The sequence below is a fragment of the Lagopus leucura genome, unplaced genomic scaffold (genome assembly GCF_019238085.1).
Source record: "Lagopus leucura isolate 7727_CA_CO unplaced genomic scaffold, USGS_WTPT01 Super-Scaffold_100004, whole genome shotgun sequence".
Lineage (NCBI taxonomy): Eukaryota > Metazoa > Chordata > Aves > Galliformes > Phasianidae > Lagopus > Lagopus leucura.
The window spans coordinates 62541736-62555159 of NW_024962264.1; the positions used below are offsets into that span (position 1 = coordinate 62541736).

The following is a 13424-nucleotide window of genomic DNA, read 5'->3' on the forward strand; positions in this document are numbered from 1 at the left end:
AGAGCTGAGTAAATTGCATTTATTCGCAACTGAAAACAGATTTGCAGATAGATTTTTAAACAACTTTCCTTTATGTTAATGAAAAATGTCCAAACAAGACAGCCCAACAACAGAGCAGTGGAACATTTGTTAAATGATATGCCTCTCACCTCAGCAAGATACTAATCTGGTATGTCCATCAAACAGAGATATAATTACCTTACATAAAAGGCAGTATTTGAACCATGGCAATTTTTGCTGAATAAAAGAATGAGAGCTTGGACAAGAAGAAATCGAGGGAGAAAAGCAGTCTAGAAACAAAACCAGACAAACAGGTTCTATATTAACTTGTAACCTACAATAAACAGGTATCTAAAAACAAAATTTATCAGCTTTTACTCCACAAACATTTTTCCAACTTCTGCTTTGTGACCACAACCAAGAACATAAATGCACGGTACAACACACTAATTAAGCCTCGGGATAATGGCAATGAAACACTTAAAGCAGGAGCTTGGACTTAAGTACACTGATAATGAAGATATTATAGATGTTGTCACAGAGAATACATGTTTATCACTAGGACAAACATGCTCCCTAGTAAGGTTTTTCTTCCTTTATCTTAAACCTGTAGGTTTGCAAACTGTCCTTGAAAAAGAAAGTAGAGCCCCGCACTCTTACAATTAAGGTGCTTTATCATAAAACATCATCCTGTCATCTTCAAATCTGTTTGCCCTTTGTGCTTTACAAGAAAAAGAGCCAGAGGCTTGAGCTGCTATTCCAAGTGCTCTGAAAAGAACAGGGCTATAACACTGTGAAGGCTGTGATCAAGCAGTGGGTTGCCCTGCTCTGGCGGTTTGGTGGCCCACTGCTTCAGCGCTGCTCTCCAGCCATTGTGTCCCTGGTGCTCTGGGAAATGTATTTACACAGTTTGCCCTGACAATTTGTGATCACAGAACAACTCAGATCAATCTTTTAATCTTAAACAAGCTGTTCATCACAAAACATTGCAGGCCAGCCTTAACTGACAACCAATATGAAAGGATGATCAGGCTGAACTACTGAGATGGGCAATCTAAATATTGCATTCGATTTAATAAACAAATAGTGTAATAATAGAGGTGTTAATGCTAACAATTATACCAGTTTTTATTTCAATTTATGTTCACTCATTAACAGTGAGCAGAAAGAAGAATTAAAATTATTGACTGTACCCATAATTTTTACCTCTGATAAGTGATTTGGAAAAATCTAAGCCATTTAGTATTAAAACAATCCCTGTAATAAAATGAAAGAAAATGAACTCCTTAATAGAAACCTTGAAAATAATGTTAGTGATCATTCAAAGAATAATATATTGAAACCATAAAAATAAAATATTTTGGATACTTTGAAGAGTGCTTATATGTATCTGTAAACTCATTTAAGTGGTTTTAATGCAAACAAAGGTAAATAAAATGAGTAATCCAACAGTGTACATGGCTCATCTCTGCATGTGAATAAAGACTAAAAGTCAACGTTCATTAATAAACTTTCAGATGGCAGAAAAAAAACCTTTAACATTCATTTTGCATTTAAAGTGTGTAAAAACCTGATCACCTGCCAAAGCACTGATTGCCATTTACCATCGCCATTACACAGCACTATTGTGAATTACTCCCTAGGAAACTTAATATACACAAAAATATCCCTGCAATGCAGGTTTGTACTGTGAGATGAAATGAGTGTAAGCTACGTTCCTTTAAATGAAGACCATTAATTAAAACTGAAGAGGGAAAAGGTCTAACAGCATTCTTACTCCCAACTTGGTAAGTCGGATTAAAAAAAACAAAAAGTGAAGCTTCTATTTCTGCCCGTGTTTAAAAAAATTCAAGAAAAGACTGGCTGAATCACAGACATTAATGACATCATAGAAGTACCTAGCATTTTCAGCTAGTACAAATCTCTAGGTCATAGCAAGCAAAGCTAGCTAGGTCACAAGTAAGCTTAAAAACTACAACTGAACTGCCAAAACCAGTTAAAGGCTATGCGTGAATTTCAAGGCCTCCCAAGCTCCCATCCTGTCTATGCTTTGGCTGCATCTCTGGATGAAGCTTCTCCTTCATACATCCTACACTACTACATGCCCTGATCTTTAATAAAGACTTTTTTTTAAACTTATTTGGAATTGATTTAGAAAGTCCTCCAGTTCTAGACAAAAAACCGGGGACCAGAGAGTACCACAGAAAGTGAACTGTTCAGGTGAAGTACCTATGGAAATACTTAAAATAATGATTAACACATGAACAAATGAAGTGTCAATATGAATAACAAACAAATGTAACAGAAGAAAACGTTTTTTAAAAGTACCTTATTTTCAGGGGAGCTTGAAGTCTTTGACACCAACGCTGCTTCAACAAGACCCTGCTCAAGTAAGGAGTCATATTTTATGCTTCTTTTTCTGTTCCTCCTCTCCTTGTTTGTTGGTTTTTGTTCATTTTCCTCTGACTGTGACACATCTGCACCATTGTCTCCACAAATGGAAGATTCAAACAGAGGTTTTCCATTCATGTAGGTTTTAGTGATTTTCAGCTTGATTTCTGGAGAACCATTCTTGATAGGAGTAGTGTTTGGTGGTGTTCCAACTCCTTTTATTTCCTGGGGTTCAAAGCGCAGCTTGGCATCCTGGGCCCCAGATTCACCATTGAACACACGAGAAGTCAGATCTTTCAACTTATCAGCTGGGATGAATGGAAGAGCATCATGGCCATTATATTTTTGCATGACACCTTCCTGCAGAGTGGCAGAAAGTTGTGCTTTGCCCAGGTAGACAGAACACTCACGATTCACTTCACAATTCTGAGTCTTCCCATTGGTATTTCCAAGGATCTCTGGTACTTGCTTCATTTTTAAGTAGTTAATTTTTCGAGTTAAAAGTTGAGAACTTCTTTTGATGCTAAAGTCCATCCAGCCCAGATGTTTCCAGTCTTACACTGCTATATGAAGACAAAAAAAAAGAAATCCAGAAAATATTTTTAGCAATACAGAGATGAGAAAAGCTGCTAAGTATTTAAATAGAGATGTCTCCAACAGCGTAACATTAAGAATGTATCTATTCAAGTTTTACTAATAAAAAGTGTTGCTTAGAAACTTCATTATCAAAATACTTTAATATGTGCTAATACACTTTATGTAAAATGCCAAGAAAAATAGATTATCAGTATTATTAAAATAAAAACATAGAGAAAGTCACAGCTTTCCTTTTAATATTCTTTCATTGATCTACAGCAGGATTCTACCCATACTAACTACTCAGAAGTACCGCACTGTTTAAATCAAGTAAGATTTAGACACAAGTAAATATTATTTACAACCATGTTATGAGTTCAGATCTAAGAGGTTGCGCCAGAGTAAAGGGCTGCACTACTGTAGTACTACACCATGGACAGCAGCACGACAAGCTTCTCCTCCTCGTTCTAAGGGCAGGCCCTCAGTTTTCCGTGGAAGCATCCTGAGGAAACCACCCACACAGCTCAGTCTTTCACCATAGCTCACGGATTTCTGACTATGAGAATGAATAAAAGGCCGTCATTTTGTTTCATAAACATCAGCCCAATATGAAGCAGCTCATCCTACAAGCCCATGGATACGCTGTGCAAAATATAATTTCTCAAGGTAACTTCTGTTATTGTCATTAAAAAGCTGGAACTCCATTGTCCACCAACGTTTTTTTTTCATACAGACTTCTGAAAAAAAAGAAAAGAAATACAATAAGCCAAATCTACAAATCTACTCTATCATCAGCCTTAGGCAGGTTTTCTGGGCGTTCTAAAATCTAGCCGTGCCCATTTCACCTTTATACCATCTTAGCAAACACAAACATCTGGCAGATAGATTCCTTTGTGCAGGCATTACCTCCTAGACCAGGCAAATATGACTGTTTTTCACTTATAAAATTCATACGTACAGACTCTTCAGATTAGCAAGTCCAGAATATATGATATACAGAAAAACATTGCCATAAATATTATAAAATCTCAGCATAACAATCATACTATCTATGCTTAAGGTAACCAATTTCATGTATGATAAAGTCCAAGAGGCCAAGTCATTCCCAAAGATTCACCACATCCCTTCTCATGTGTCCATCTCCATACAAGTTCTACAGACTCATCTGAGAGATGCAAGCATGGGGTCAAAGTAAGTTACATTCTCCAGGGACAAACAGCCTGAAAATCTGGCATTAACAAATTAAGGAAGAGCAATGCACCTGAACCCAAGGGAGAAAAGGTTTTGAATTTTTTTTTTAGCCGTGTGAAATGTGCATTAACAGTAAAATCTCTGATATATGATTAGAAGCTAGTGAAAGGTATTAACTGTTTTCATAGAAGAATCAGAAGTAAATGGAAAACCTAAACTTCATCAGAGCAAAACAAAGAACCCACTAAATCAAAACAGAACTCATGCAATTTTGCAAGATCTTCTCCAAAAAACATGGACAATTTTTAAAAAGATTCTCAACCCAATTAATAATATGACAACATTTCAAACTGTAATTTAGCAGATTTAACTGAAATCAACATTATTTTTAAGTAACCACTGATGACAAATTCAATAAATCTTAGCAGAAAGGCCAGCCCATTATAGAATGTGCGAGGCTTACAGTTACACAAATGATAGCAAATATCTTTAAACAAATAAACAAACAAACAAACAAACAAACAAACCACCACCAACAACAAAATCCCTAAAACACTGAAGTTTAGAAAATCCCCCAGACTCTTGATAGAGTAAACCAGAAAGCAGACCAGAGATTTGATTTCAGCTTCTACATTCAATCTATCTAAAAAAATAAGCCTATACAGCCTGAGCAGCTGTGAACGTGGTGCTCCCTTTTTTGTGGCTGTGGACGCCCTCCAGTGGCTATCCAGATAGGCCAGAGCACCAAATGCCACAGCTTGCTGCTTCCTTGCCCAACAGGAATGCTGCAGACCACAGCTTCTCATAACATGACCAGCACCAAAAATGTCTTGCGCAACTACTTCAAATCCATGAACTAAGCAGTAACTAAGTAAATAAATAAGTGGCCCCATTAACTGCTTACCAGGATCTGGATTTCTGAATCAAGATGTCTGCATTTTGTAACGCTGTCGTTTTCCATCTGTAATTCTACCAGTATTCTTTTTTATTCCTGCTTAATAATAACTCTTATTTTCATTACTTATTTCCTTAAGCTAGAAAGCTATCAAGCTCGAGGCAGACCAGGAAAAGAAAAAAAGCAAGAACTAATCAAATCAGACCATATTATTATTAGTGCGCTCAATAGAACAAACTGGATGAGCTGCAGAAGTGACAGCCGCAGAGTAAAGGTTTGGTTAATGACTCCCAGTAACACGGGGCACTTTGAAAAGCTGAATGCGCTGAAAAAGACTCCTCAAATTGCAGGAGCCTAAAGAGAGAAGAATTCCAGGTGCATGACTGGTGAAAGGAAGTCAGAGCCAGGTCTATGGTAAATGCGAAGATGAAGGCAAAGACCATAATCTGAGTCAGAAAGACCATCACAACTGGCAGTATGCAGACTTTAGAATGTGAGAAATAGACTGTGACTGTACAAAGAACAACTGAGTCAAATGAAAAGAGGTGTAGAGGTAGAATAATGGTAAAACACAAAGTACCTAGAAGCAAATAAAGTCAAGGAGCCCCATGACAGAGATGACGCTTGTAGAAAGCAACTTGCAGGTCAGTCATCATTTCTAGGACAACCCAATGGAGGAGAGGGAAATGGTCAATTCACTTGAAATAGAAACTACGCTGTGGAATTCTGTTAAAATTATGAAACCAGGAAATTTGCACTCACAGGAATAACAGAGGGCCTTGGAAAGAATGGCAAATTTGAAGCTAGTAAAATTTTGCACAATTTTTGCTGTCTTAATTTTATGGTAGCACAATACCATAAACAAAAAGGACCGAGCATTTTGTGAAAGGAGGACAATAGAGCACAGATGAAGAAAAGGAAGAAAAAAGAAGTTACAGGCTGTACTATGAGCTTAGATTTAAAGCAAGGAGAACTAGAATTCAGGACATGAAAGGATGAAGTGAGAAAGATCACAGAAAAGATCTGGCTGATCAGAGTTGTAAGAGTAAGGTCCTGAAGCAGCTCAGCATATGAATAGGTTTTGTGGTTAAAATAACTTCATTCTTAGACAGACATCTCCCACATAAACAAAAGCAATTCCTTATCTTTTTCTAGATGACACTGTATAGAAAAGGAAGCTTGGGGGAGGGGAGGGAAAGGCAGGACAATAGCACCATACAGTAATAGCTGCTAATGAGCTTAAGCTAGTAGCGTCCCATATTGACTGTCTGGTGACCCAACAAGTACCATTTTCTCTAATGAAGAGGAAAAAAACATGAGAGCCAAGAAGTCTGCTGAATAAACACGGTATTTTGGCCTGTGAACAAGTAGTTTTCAGTAACCAAAAGGGAATATGACTTACAAGAGAAAGGTCTCTAGACATTTTAACGGAACAATGATACATCCTGGTAGTGGCTTTGTATGTACTTTCATAGTAAAACACAGGTTTTATGTAAGGCAAATTATTTTGCAGACAATTACAGTGGTTTTATTAATTACTTAAAGGTCTGTCATCTGACAGGAGTCATGAGCCAAACAGAGTTTGCCTGCATGTCACGTTCTTTCTTTACAGTCCAGGCCACCATCAATTATGTGATACTTATTATTCACTTCTTCCACATCTGCTTCAATTTCAGAGATGTTTTTCTTGTGTGTCAGAAATAATGGAGCAGTCCATTCTTTCCAATTTGGTCAAAGGGAGAGAACAGAGTAAACAACAACATCACATGAAATACCACTTCTGTTTTATCTAAATGTTTTCTTAAAGTCATTTCTCAGGTACGCAAATTTACAGTAAGAGAACATGCACAAAAGCTACATTTATTATCTACAAATCAGGCTTCAGCTGGTATTAAAAAGCTAATAGATGGCTACTGTTCGTTTTTGTTTCCTGTAACTTTGTGGTAAGTCCTCTCCATTCTCTCAGCAACTGTAAGGTCAAAGGCCTTAAATTCCTGTTTTCAGATCAGAATTAGACATAATACTTGAAGATGAGCACAGTTATAACACATTCAGCTGAAAACCTGGAGTATGCTCATTCCTACTACCCCATATAAAAGAACAAACCAGAATATCAAATAGGAATAAAATCATAGGACATACTCTCTGTCATGCATTACACTGTGACCATTCTTCACTGCATTAAAATAATGAAAGGTTACTAAAGGACTACTAAACACAATTTACTTTTAGAAAAAAAACACAATGTACAACTGAAAATTGTCTTGTGGATTTGCCAATAGTTGTCATAACCCAGCTATATCCAGCAAATTCACAAAGGTTACTAGAGCAGCTAGTAACTAGTACTAGAGCAGCTAGATAACTGAAAATCATTATACCAAAACTTCCTAACAATTTAGCAGTCCTAGAAATGTCTGGAAGACCGAGAAAAGTAAGAACTTCAGTACAGGGAGACCATTTCAATTTTAAAAGCACCTGAAGATCTTCATTAATCTTGCAACAATGATTCTGGTTAACCTCCAACAAGGTGTTTTTAAAGCAGTACGTGAACGTTTCTTCATGCTTGCAGAACAGAACAATGATTATATAGAGACCTAGTATGCATTTACACAAGACTAAGCTTATTTTGAAAACCGTGTGAAAAGTTTAGAGTCATCAGAGCACTAAGACTTGCACTTGCTTGCCACCAACTTTTTTTTTTATTTAAATTAGCATCTGTATTTTTTTGTTCTTTTTCCCAATGAATAAAATTTCAGAACTTAATTGTAACAATCTGTTCTCATTGACTGAACCAAGTATTTACGGCCTTCTCCTGAAGGCAACAGGCAACACCAGCTTGTACAAAATACTCGCTTGTACAGTTAGGAATTGTACAATGGCAAGTAAACAATTTCTTCACTGTAAATGTTACTTGCTATTGCTAAAGCAAGCTTACAAAACTGATTAACTTAACATTTTGTTCCTCCTCAGAAAAACATTTGTAACCAACCCCTGCTGCTGAGGATAAGCCTAGAAGATTCTACAAAGGGACTCTTCCCCATTAATTTGTTTTCTTCAAGATCACAAGAAAGATTAATTTTTTGACTTCTGAAGAAACTTAATTTTGTTAATTTCTTCCTCCCAAGGATGGGTGGTGAAGGAAGAGGGATAGATGTGAGCAAACTCCTGTAAAATGTGGTATTTTTGACTGAAGAGAGGTTATAGATCTCTTCTTCATTTGCAGGATCAGAGATCAAATAGAAAAGAATTGCTGCTTCTCTGACAATAAGCTGAGAGGAACATCAGTGCCTAAAATAGTAGAAATGACACAGTTTACCAGCAGGATGATAGAACAGGTAGCCCTCAACAGATGCTCAGCAAGTGGCACAAAAAATCCATTATGTTTTCAAATGTGTACTTGAGACATTACTCTCTTCTGGGGGGTTCTGAATGGCTCAGCTCAAAAGAAGGCTGCTCCCTAGCAAAACAGCACTCAGCAATACACCAGTCAGAATATGTGCAGTCTAGGTCCTTGCTCACCAATGAAATGTCTCTCTCTCTTAAGAGGGCCAGAATTGTGTTTCTGACTTCTATTTGAGACTGGGAACAAAGAGCAAATGCAATCTCAGATAACAGAGCACTTACCTGCAAAGGTAATTCTTCTTCATTTATGCTGTTCTTTTTTCACCTGTCCTAAGCCTACCTTGATTTCCCACTCCTCCCTTAATCCCTACTGTTTTTTCTTTTTAGCATCCTACCTCTGCTCCTTGCACCATGAGCTTCAGGACCTGGATCCTCTGGTTCTACATAATATTCACTGCTGCAGATTAATGCACTCTAATTTGTTTGTTTCCTCTTTACTGTAGCCAATGATTCTGCCCTTTCTTCCATGAAGTGATGGTAGCACAGTAATTGTCTGAAGCCTTGCTATGAGCACCATGAAAATTTCTGATCATGCATATTCTGAGGAGGGATGACCAAATCTGGGATGACATCACAAAACAAGTAATCAGTGTAAGTAATGAATTAAATTGTAGTATTACCAAAACATTATCTGCTCCATAGAAATAAACAATGTTGCCCAGACCAGATCGCGACTAATTTTAATAAAGAAGATACATTCATTTTGTATGGACCTTTTAGAACTTTATCTATCACTGCATTAAGAACTGTTTACCCAAGCAGGTGGATTCAGACACCAGAAGCACTCAGTGCACTGCAATCATTCTAAAAAGCACTGTTGTGCCACTAGTGATACATGAGGCCTTGTCAACAGCATGAAAGCCTAGCTATGCAAATTGTATAATCCTTAGCACAGAGCAGTATTTGTCTTCTGTATGAACAAACAGAGACACAGTGAACTGCTAACACACCTCTAACATGGACAGGTGACTCTCGTAAAAATATACAGAACTTCTTCCATCCAGCATATTAAATTTCATTTTCCATAAGGAAAAAAAAAAAAGACAAAAAAAAAAGACAGTAATACTGACTTGACTGCACTGTTTACTGGTAGACTTGCACCTATGACCAAATCTGATCAGTGTAACTATGTCTGTAATGTACTCCTGGTCACACAGTGCTAGTGCTGGTGTATTTCACAGGTATAATGTACTGTAACTATATACATCCAGTTATGTTACATCCACTATCAACGCATTATTTCAAAGTAAACTAGCACACGCATCTGGCAGACGTATGCCAGGAGCACTTAAACCAAGCCCAAGCTCACAGGAGTCTTGGAACATTAGACACTTACCAAACAAATCCAAATACTTCCTAGTAAAGTGGCCCTTCTGATTGGATACCATTTGAAGTATGAAGTACCTCCCTGTGCTTTAATGACCTTTTGTCAAAATGCATTACCAGCATTCCCATGGCTCTTCATTCCCTACTTTTTTCCACTTAATCTACATCAAGAATGTCTCCAGAGCAGAGATTAGTATGACTGTTACAGGTAAGGAACACAATTTGTAGCAAGTTTTAGGTTTCCGCAGATATATTATGGAGACAGAAGGATAAAACACTTTTCTGTCCAACAAGCCAGAGCCTTCTTACTCACTTCCCAACCCTGCCTTGAGGGGTTTACAGTGGGTATTTTTTGCCATTTTTGCTCTCCTTTCATTCAGTACAGTATTAGTTCTTGCACATTAGTTCACTGCCTTATTAAGATTTTTTTTTTTTTAAGAGAAATTGAGGTAACTGCTTATCAGAAAGAAGAACATCCAGAGTTCTGATTGCAGAAATATGACAGCAACTACAATTGCTTAATTAGTTGACGAAGTTCAACTACCACTACCACTGCAGATCCAAGCCTTCTACTACTGAACAGATACTGCACACATTTCCTACTCTACATTTTGAGCCTATTACTTTTTTCTTCATTAATGACATACCTTGTTTTTGTATTAGTGCTGAATCCTGGCCATTTTCCAGACTGGATCACAGAATTTGTTTCCAGTTTATTCAGGAGTGCTCCTATACAAGAGCTTCTGATAGCCTACATCTTGCATCCGTAGGAAAATCACATCTTTAATTTCATTCTGAAGCATCTGCTTGAAAGTTCTTGGCAACTACTCCATAGAGCAAAATTATCCATATTCCTATCTTTCATCCTACACTGCTCCCCAAGGTTAGTCTTTTGGCTTAAATCCCACTGGCTTTATTACCAGACTAGAATCTGGGCACTCTTTACTACAGAGACAACTCCCCAATTCAGATGTTTATGAGTACCAGCACAGTCAGGTTCTTTGCTCTGATGGCATCCCACCAAGGCTGGCAACTTCCACAATTGTTTTATCTGATACATCACCTTGTGAACTTCAGCTCCACAGACTAATCCATGCCACAGCAGGAACATTTACACTTCAACATACTACAATGAATAATAAATGAAATGGGTCTCAAACATTATGATGGGATGCTGTTTTACTGCATCTTCTTCCTATTGCTTCTTTCAACCACCAGTTTTTCAAAATATTTCATACGGAGTTCAGATCACGTTTCTAATAAAATCTTACCTAACTTCAGCTTTCTTTCTTGAAAATAATCTTGTCACAAAATATTCATCTCCTGTCCCTTGGTGTATCTATTATTTAGCAAGGCAGAACGGGACAACATCCACTCTATTATGTTTTTGATCATGGCAAAGAAAAGATGGAATTCCAATATTAGCCCTCAAGGCTAAGTATCTTTAAAGATAACTATTTTAAAATACAAGTTTTCTAATTTATTATGTGTTTTAGCACCGATGGAAGATGTCAGGATTTTATTATGAGGTACAGACCAGGAAAGGTTTCACAGAGCCAATTAAGTGCTCATCTCTGTTGGCCAACTGAGCAAGATTGGCCTATGCTTCTTCAAAGAGTCACACGGAAACCTGGCTGTCTTTCACAGACAGCAGAAGAAAAACGTTAAAGCTTCTATGAAAGTCTACTCCAATGTAAGAGCTCCTTATAAAGAACGTAAATAAATCTAAAAAATACTGAAATATTTGGCTTGCAGAAGTGTTGTTTTTTTTTTCCTTTGCTAGCTGTGTATTTGTTTGTGCTGCAAAAGGATACAGGTAGGAGGAAAGTAGCGCTTCAAGCTGTAGTTTTTCAGTCATTCCTTCCAAATATGGATGAATACAAAACAGCTCCAATTTGTGCTAGGAAGCTGAATACCAAAGTTCAAAACAAGATCAAATTGCTATCTTGCACCAAGTCAAAAATAGGACAAGTTAAAAGGATGGGGACAAGACTGGAAATTGAACTATCACCTGTTGAGTAAGCCTTGTAATTTAACACGTGCTTTAACTCATGCCTTTTATGAGCTCCAAATTTTGTCAACTACCAGAACCTGTAACAATCATGTCCAAAGTGAGGATACTCTGAAGTACATATGGGCCAGCACTTCACTTTTCCATACTTTGTCAATTTAATTTTTCTGGCATGAAACACTCAAACCAAGGTTTTCAAGCATCTCCTTTCACACATAGCTCATCACAATGGAAGCTGCCCTTAACATCGGCAAAAAGCAGAGTAGAAAAACCTTCCTTTTGGTCCAATCATGATTAACAGGCGTTTGTTTGCTGCACACAAGAATTAGGCTTTGAAACAGTCTACTTCATGTCTCAGACAGAAGCAGCTTTTCAAAAATACCAGAGACTCAGTAGATTACCTGGTGCTAAAGTTTAGAGTTGCTTGTGAGCATGGTAATGCACAATGGACTGCATGCATTAACTTCTCATCTCCAGACACATGGTATAAGCATAGATGGTTCATTCCCCAGGAATTTTGGGTATTATCGTAGTTTGCTGAAGCTCAGAAGGCCAGCAGAACAGAGAATGATCTAAGTTTCCATTATAACATGTTCCAAGAACTTTCAACTGATGCTAGAAAACACAAAAATCCCTATGCTGGCCATCATCAACGTGATAAAATGACTAAAAATAGTGCCTGATATATCATTTTTGTAATTTCTGCCAGTGTAAATTGAAAATTCTAAGTACACTTACACAGCGTCATATCACCTCCAATATAAGTCAAAGAGAAGCTAATCTGTAGTGAAGGGTTAATTCAGGTAGTTTCTCTCCTGTTCTTTAAAAATATTCTCAGAACCAAAGTCTTCCCAGTAACCATTAATTTTACAAGATCACTAACTAACCCATTCAAAAAGCCACTGGATTTACAAGCTGCAGGGTGACTACTGACATGCCAACAAGGATCTCCTCGCCCTGCCCCCAAATCCTTCACAATTATTTGCCAAAGGAAATCTGGACTCCCGTGTCAAGCTCCAATGGGAAATTTTCTCTCTCTCCACTTTACCACATGACTCCATTTACTCCACTTATCCTGCTTGGCATATTCCTTCTCCACCTTCTCATTTACACCACCAACACCTCAGGGAAGGCATTTTTCAAAGCTACATTCTAACTGGAAAGCAATGCCTCCTAGAAACACGGACTTACTTATCCACTTAGATCCACTTCAGTATCTCTATTCTTTCTTCACCCAGAGGCTGAATAAAAGAATTATACCAGATCATATTTACTCAACCATAAGGCCATTGCATTTGTCTTCGCAGAAAAGGAAAGACTTCAAACAGTAGGCCACAAACACAGCATTCAAAAATGCAGTCATCATCGATGGCTTTATTACTATCTCCATCACATGTTTCTCCGTGGATGTCTGTTCAGTGAGCATTAGGGTATCTGCTGCTTTCAGCAACACCACTTAACCGTGCTTCCCATTGTGCAGCACAGTGCTTCCGGGGAGAGGTGAAATTTTCCCCCAGAAAAGGCAAGGTGAGGCAAGGTGCCTCAGTCTACAGAGAAAACAGCACTTGCGATTTTCACACATCCAACCATCTTCTATGCTTAAAACCTAAGAGACACCGTTGCAGTTATGTA

The 13424-nt window shown here is 37.7% G+C and overlaps 1 protein-coding gene across 2 annotated transcripts in view; it reads right to left on the reverse strand.

Annotated features, from left to right (window-relative positions):
* The window catches only part of NSD2 (nuclear receptor binding SET domain protein 2), a 98129-nt gene that overhangs the window by 55734 nt on the left and 28971 nt on the right, over positions 1–13424 (reverse strand). For both annotated transcript variants that reach the window (XM_042872207.1, XM_042872206.1), the window contains exon 2: positions 2329–2954. In XM_042872207.1, coding sequence (XP_042728141.1) covers positions 2329–2925 — 597 coding nt within the window. In that variant the 5' untranslated portion in view covers positions 2926–2954. The remainder of the gene's footprint in view (positions 1–2328; positions 2955–13424) is intronic.